Raw genomic sequence first — 7948 nt, 5'->3', positions numbered from 1 at the left:
CAGCATTGAGGCGGCACTGCCCTGTCGCTCCAATAAAGTCTTATCTAATCAGCAGTCTGGACCTTGGAACCATGGCCTGTTCCGCTCAACGGACAGTCCATACGGCGACTGACATGTAGGATATGGGGCCTGCCTGTAGGAGTCATGAGAGAGAGAGAGAGAGAGAGAGAGAGAGAGAGAGAGAGAGAGAGAGAGAGAGAGAGAGAGAGAGAGAGAGAGAGAGAGAGAGAGAGAGAGAGAGAGAGAGAGAGAGAGAGAGAGAGAGAGAGAGAGAGAGAGAATAATGTTAGGAGTTATTAGAGGATAGGTCGGGTAAATGTTTGAAGGGGGTGTAGGACAGCTAGAGGTGATGTGAACTGGCCGCATTCATTAAACACCTTTGGTTGTGACTGTGGGTGTCCAGATGCACTTTGGAACAGGAAGGGGCTTTCCGCTCTGCATACTGATTCACCAGCTTTCTGTCTTTTAACAGGATTTCAGTTAACGTGATTTCAGACTGTACAATGTATTCCACTCCTATCATGTGTGTGTGTGTCTGTGGACCCCATCCCCCCCCCCCACCCCCCCGACCTACTCTCCCAAACTCAAACTGATTCTTCACATGGCATCATTTACACACCACCAATGATCCGTGACCATTGAGAGGTCACAGATGGGAGGGGACACACACACACACACACACACACACACACACACACACACACACACACACACACACACACACACACACACACACACACACACACACTCGCAGACACACACACACACACACACACTCACTCGCAGACACACACACACACACACTCGCAGACACACACACACACACACACACACTCGGAGACACACCATTTCTCAAACATTCCCACCAAGGCTCCCCCACTCACATATGCTCACACACATTCATTGACATTCACACTGATGCTCTCTCACATTCACACACACATACACACACACACACACACACACACACACACACACACACACACACACACACACACACACACACACACACACTCACTCTAAATGTTACCTGAACTGGAAAATGTTACCCCATGTCCTCCAGAAAGCCACGGTGGACGAAGCACTCTGCTCCCACGCACACAGCTCCCAACAAGCCTCAAAGCCAGTGTCCTAGACTGTGTAACACTGTGAGAGCTAATGAAAATGTTAGTTGACATTAACTTACTCAAGGTTAATGGTGCCGGAGACTTAGGGTCTTGTGCGTTTTCTTCTTCCATTGATCCACAGAGCACAGAGGCTTAATCTAGAGTCTTCCTGGCTAGGGAGGGTTACGCTAATGCACATTAACAATATTGTTTTTTGGCTGAGAAGTTAGGATGACTACACCCATTGAAAAGATGATGTATTGACTGTGATTTGATACAGATTGGATTAAGTGATCTTTAACCATGAGTTAAACCCAGAGCTGTTTCCAGTGAAAGGCTATCTTCTGTCTCCACATGTTATCGATAACAAACCATGATATCATATCACGTTAGAGCGTCCCACCCAACGGCTGTCCCCTACTTGGACACTCCCAGGTAATATCGTCATCAGTTTTGTCAGCATAAGCTATTTGCGGCGATTAGCTATTCATTAACAAGTCATTTACCAGAGCGAGAACAGATGTCAAGTTGAACTCTCTTTAGAAAAGCAGTCCTGAGGAAGAAAACGGGATTATTCATTCCTGTGCGGTCTCTCAGGATTGGCGGTAATTAAGTAGCAGAGAGGAGGTTCAATTAACATCAAGGATGGCGCTCAGACGCTCGCCGCTACAGTCAGATATTGGGACCCCTGGGTCCTAGATTAGGATTGGGCTACACTACAAAGTGTGTGTGCGTGTGTGTTTGTGTGGGTGGGTGGCTTTATCGGATTATGTATGTGTACCTATATAGTTACTCTGTTTAATTTGTTTCTCTAGAGCTCGCATCCTATTCGACTTCCCATGTTGTGTATTTATACTTCCCCTCCTCTCTCCTGCTGCCACTTCCTCTCACTCTTCTATCCATTTTTGTTTCTTGACCTCATCCTCTTCCCCATGACCGTCTCCCCTGTAGTCGTGTCGACCTCCATTCCCCACAACCCTCTCTCTCTCTCTCGCTCTCTCTCTCTCTCTCGCTCTCGCTCGCTCTCTCTCTCTCTCTCTCGCTCTCGCTCTCGCTCTCGCTCTCGCTCTCTCGCTCTCTCTCTCTCGCTCTCTCTACATCGCTCTCTCTATCTCTCTATCGCTCTCTCTCTCTCTCCTTTTCTCCCTTTCTCCCCCCAGTCTCAGGAATGTACTAAATGTCCTTATCTTTGCCCATGCAAACACAGGGCGAGCCAGCTTAGAGGTCAAATTCCACTCTCCCCAATCCCAGGCAGACAGACTGCATGCTGGCATGTAGACTGCCCGCAACAAGATCGTCTCCTTACAGAGACAAGAATAATAGTAGTAATAATAATAAGACAAAATCTAAATCCAGTAACTGGGTTGGGGTGAGTGACCCTCCATCCCCCACAACATCATTCTGTCCACACACAGAAACCCTCTGTCCCATGAATCTCAGCAGCCAGTATTTGAGACAGGATGTGATGCAAATAACAGAGTATGTGATGGATATATGACCACAAGTATATATTTTGGTGTCATTCACATATGTTTATTTGCGTTTTCACATGAATCTCACTCGTATAAAAGCAAAACACTGTGGCTGGCTTCAACCGTTCAGGGAAGCTTCATATAGTAGATTTTCGTGTGCCAGTGCAGTCTAGCAGGAGAGACTTAACAGACTTGATTAGGAATATGTCACTAAACAGGTAGGCTAACAAGGAATGGTAGACTGGCGATGAGCACATCGCCATTCTACCAAGGTCACATACTGACCTTAACCACACATCTCAAATCTTAGGAAAAAACACAACCACTTCGAACAAACACCACTGCGAAACTAATACTATGACCATTTTAGCAAACATCGTAACTTAAATATCGCAAAGCTAATGCCTGACATTAAACATTACTAACTATGACCATATATTAACCACTATCACTAAGCTAATAACTAAACCTAACCTTTTCCTACCAAATCTTTAACGTAACCTTTGCAAAGCTAATTCCTAAACAAAACCATTTCTAACTTGCCACTAAGGTTGTTTGAAATATCTCCCAGGCCGCTATCAGGTATGCCACTTGGCTAAACAAACCTAGGTACCTAAATTCCAGTTGTATGATACTCTTTTTGCAGACTACTTTCAAAAGACACGTGTTAAGTGTCGCGTTTCAAATGTCCATGGAGACACTTCTTCTGCTGTTATGGTTAACTCTACGGTGGGTCCTAACAGATGGATCTACTTATTGAGGACCTTATTGAGACCTTAAAGGTATTATACAGTTGGATCGTCAAACGATATGTTTATGGACCTCATTTCTGTTCTACATTTCTGCTGGTGAAAAATTGCGAAATAACCTCTTCTGGAATGTGGTGTTCGCTATATATTTCATACTACCTACACCCTGTACGCCAAGGACATCGGGATGAAATTCAAGAACTATTTGAAATTACCCACACACACTGTCACACGCACACACACACACACACACTGTCACATTCCATCATCACGCAGGCATACATTCACACAGACAGACCATTACCGTTACACACACACAGGCGTTGTGTGTGTATGGGTGTCAGTGTCACTGGATTCTGTTGTTACACATAACCAAAATCATCTGCTAGCGAGTGCGTCTGTGTGTGTGTGTGTGTGTGTGTGTGTGTGTGTGTGTGTGTGTGTGTGTGTGGATTTGCCTCCAGACATACACTGAGGTCTTTCATAGCGCCCCACACAATACTGAAACACATGGAATCCCACTGCTGTCTTGCGCCCGGCTTCACGTATGTCTCTGCATAACATTGCAGTGACAAGGCACGGACAAAAGACAGCACTATACTTTGTTAACATGGACGCAATTCTGGATCTCCTCAGTGGTGTCAGACTTTCTCTGCATGCACATGCATAGAAACACATACGCACTCACTCACACAATTCTGTCACACACACACGCACACACACGCACACGCACACGCACACGCAGAAACGTAAACACCAAAATAAACGCAAAATCCCCTGACCAACAGGCTGGAGTTCTATTTTTTTTCTTTGTCCTTGATGTTGCTGAATATGCTTGTATCACAGTGCTGCTAGAGTGGCGTATACCTCCAGTATCTAAAGGCTTTTCCACAACGCCGTGACGTCTCAGATCAGCGTGAGAAGCCCTCGTTAACAATGCAGTCGTACCTCGACAGCGGCCTGCAGCGCAGGACATGCGCGTTGTTATCATGATTGATTTGTTACAACCATTCCTCGCACCCTCCTGCTCAAACATCGTTTTCCTCGCTCGGATGTGCTTGCGCTTACTGTGGCTGTTGATCCAACGGCTGTATTCTACGTACAGCAAACGCAGCATGGTTTCTATGCTTTGAACCTGATTTTGTGTAGTTGCCTTTCCTTTTGTCGTCCTCGGCTCGGTTACCTTGTAGGTTTTTGTGACAAACCTGACCAATAGAGGGGCAGGACATATAAGAAATCCCAGCAATACATGTTAAACCATCATTGTGCATCAATACATGACGTTATACCTAGTTACATGCAGCCTGTTAGTAAGAAATGCAGTGGCATTTTATCCTATAATATCCCCTATGTATAATCCAATTTAAAGATGGTGTTTCCGGCTCTTTGTGTAATGTATAGCGATTTCCTGTGTCTTTGTTTAAGCACATATGGAGATTCGTTTTAGGATCATTCTGTCACATCCTATTTCCTTCTCGATGCATGTTGAAGGCTTTAAAGCAAAACAATGGTTGTCCAGGATGCACAGTCACAGAAATACAAGTAGAAACCAAGACATACCCAAATGAGCAGCATATGGGCTGGCCCAGAGTCGACATGGTTTATTTTCTTAATCCTTTAAAGGAAAGCAATTTTTTTTTAAAAACAAACAGGTTTTAGTCTTGACAGAATCTTCTGTTTCCATGGTTCATAAAACAAAGAAGTATATCCAAAACGCTCAGTATCTGATATTTGAATACACTTTGAGTCACAACCTCCTGACTAACCTCAGAGACACACACCTCCATTCAAACATTTAAATGGTGCAGCACATTGTGTTTACACCGTGTCCACTGTTCATTGACATGCATGTATAACAAAAACGCACTCTCCGATGTCAGCAGTGTAAACACCTGTTGGGACATGACATGTGGCTAGCTTACGCAACACGCCATGGCCGGAGTGGAGCTAGACGGGTAGGCCATCAAACAGGAATATCTCCTTTGCGCTCTATTTAACAACTCCAAAAACAGCCGTCCCTTCTCCCATCACTTTTCAAGCATAAACGCTGCAATTAGAGTCATGAAGGAAGCAGTGTCCGTAGATGAAGGGCAGTGTGGAGCGAGGATCGTGACCTCCGGCTGACTTTTGCCAGGGCGGCTCTCGGCCCCGCATGAGCCACCATCCATGAGTCTCTGTTCCTGCGTCTCTTGTTGCCTACATCCTGCTGGGGATCATTTCCTGTTTTGCCTCCTCGCTTTGAGCACAGACCACTTCTGTTGCCGAAAGTGCGCGCTGTGTATTAAAGCGTACGCTAGTAGCTCGCTGATAAACGAGAAAACAGATCCTCCTCGCCCCCAAGCATGCACACAGATGAACTGTTGGCAGAAACGACTATTTAATAATGGAAGACTGTTGTGCTACTGGTCTACTCTCTCTCGCTCTCTCACGCTCTGTAAGTCCTGTAAATGATCCTCTCCAATCCTGATTTATTTAGAAATATGAATCCCCACTTGCATGTACACACGCAGTGAAGCAGCAGATTCACACCGCTAACATCACGTGGATTGTGAATAGCATCGAGGTCTTCTTTCTAAGTGATTCGCTGAGGTGGCTGCTGAGTAACGTCCCACATGGTCAGTAAGCCACATATAAACACTCAGCGCAACCGTTGCAGATCTGGATCTGATGTGGCACCATTTATCGCTTCGTCATACGTGTGTGTGTGTGCATGTGTGTGTGTGTCTGCGTGTGTGTGTTTGTGTGTGTGTGTGTGTGTGTGTGTGTGATATTGAACATCCCGGTGAAAGAGTATTTTATTTTTAGCCTCTTCCCCCTCTCCCTCCTCGTGTTCAGTCCATTCTCTCATAAACCCTGCTCACTGTTCTACTTCCTCAATACTTTATCCAACATTTCTCACTCATCACTAGTCAGGTGTGCAGCTTAAGCAGTTTTAACTCTTATTCTCTATCTATTAATTATTATTATTATTATTATTTCCAAACTTCCCCCCTCAACTCATCTATACTTTGCACAAAACAATAAATATATAAATGTATACACTATCTTACTATCCTCCAAAGTTTTATGGAGATTAGACTTTTTAAACAAAGAACTAACTAGCACCCACCGAGAAAACCATAGCAACTATCATAAACACCCGAGCAGCCACCCTAGTAAATCCTAGCAGACACCTACAGAAACTCACATAGATCACCATAGAAAACACCCAAACCTCCTAGCAACCACCTAGAACACAATGGAAACCATCTTGAACAGCCTAGCAATCACCTAAATCCCCCTAGCAACCACCTAGAACACCATATCACAAGCCAGATCACCATATCATCAACCCAGACCACCACATCAACTATCTAGACTAGAGCAACATACAAAAAACATCTAGAGCCACCTAGCAACCACCCAAAACACCCTAGCACAAGCCAGAACACCATAGCGACCAGCTACAAGACTATATCAACCATACAGAACACCATAGAAACAGCCCAGAATTCCTAGCAACCATCTAGAACCCAATTGAAACCATCTAGAACACCCTAGCAACCCCCCATTACACCATAGAAAACCACATTGAACAACCTAGCAGCTCCCCACACCAACAACCCAAACCAACAACAACACCCTAGCGACTTTGCCTAACAACCTAACAATCGTTCAAAACACCCACGAAGCAACACACAAACACTAGAGCAGCCACCATACAGCTACAGCACTACTCAATTATGTCTTTATTCCTTTATTAGCACAAAGGAGGTGATAAGCAAACGGTCAATATCAAAGCAAGCATTGCATAGATGGTGCAGGAGCTCTATGATTTTACATTGATCATAATACTATGAATGTTGGTTGCCGCAACGTAATGAAATAATAAGGAACGCAGCGTAATTATAATTATAGAAATAACTTCTTTAATAATGATAATGACATAACGTCACTCCGCTGTACATTTCCAATACACCAGGTACTAAACCTATTCACCACAATTTCTAATGTGTATACTCTTCCTTGTTTGCTGCTATTCATACTTCATACGAACATCCCTCCTCTAAATCAACAAGAGCATAATATTTTCTTCACATCTTTCCAATGAATCGTATAACACGGCATGATAAGCATTTTATTATTCTGCCAGACGGCCGAGCGGCAGTAAAACAATAAAGCCCAATGAAGGCGACAGGTGAGCGGCCGAACGCACAAAGCCCAACACTGTGGTCTGTGTGTCTCCCAACAGGTCCTCAACGCGCAGAAGGCCGGGTACAAGGCGGCCATTGTGCACAATGTGGACTCCGATGACTTAATCAGCATGGGCTCCAACGATCGTGAGTAACCAGACCACGCCCCGCTGCCATTGAGGCCTTCGACCGGGCCATAAAACACAAACCGTGGAACACCGAAAGAGTGGAGGCAGAACGCGTGCACGCGTGTGCCTCATTGTGTTTGGCCCTGGTGTTCGCCCAATTAGCCTCTTCAGATCCCCAGCCAGGATGTCTCTCTGCCATGGTTCCCGCTGCCATAGAGAGGCGTCGGTGCCAGAGTCTAGACAGGTCAACCCCCTGTTAGCTTAGCTTAGCTCCACTTTTTAAACCGGTGTCTTATAGTAAGCAGGGGGGGGGGGGGGGGG

The 7948-nt window shown here is 45.2% G+C and overlaps 1 protein-coding gene across 2 annotated transcripts in view; it reads left to right on the top strand.

Annotated features, from left to right (window-relative positions):
- The window catches only part of rnf13 (ring finger protein 13), a 36101-nt gene that overhangs the window by 14235 nt on the left and 13918 nt on the right, over positions 1–7948 (top strand). For both annotated transcript variants that reach the window (XM_030372880.1, XM_030372879.1), the window contains exon 5: positions 7559–7646. In XM_030372880.1, the coding sequence (XP_030228740.1) occupies positions 7559–7646 (88 nt within the window). The remainder of the gene's footprint in view (positions 1–7558; positions 7647–7948) is intronic.

Source organism: Gadus morhua, chromosome 12 (genome assembly GCF_902167405.1).
Source record: "Gadus morhua chromosome 12, gadMor3.0, whole genome shotgun sequence".
Taxonomy (NCBI): domain Eukaryota; kingdom Metazoa; phylum Chordata; class Actinopteri; order Gadiformes; family Gadidae; genus Gadus; species Gadus morhua.
Note: the sequence above shows the minus strand (reverse complement) of the source record. Positions and strands in the feature narration are given on the sequence as shown.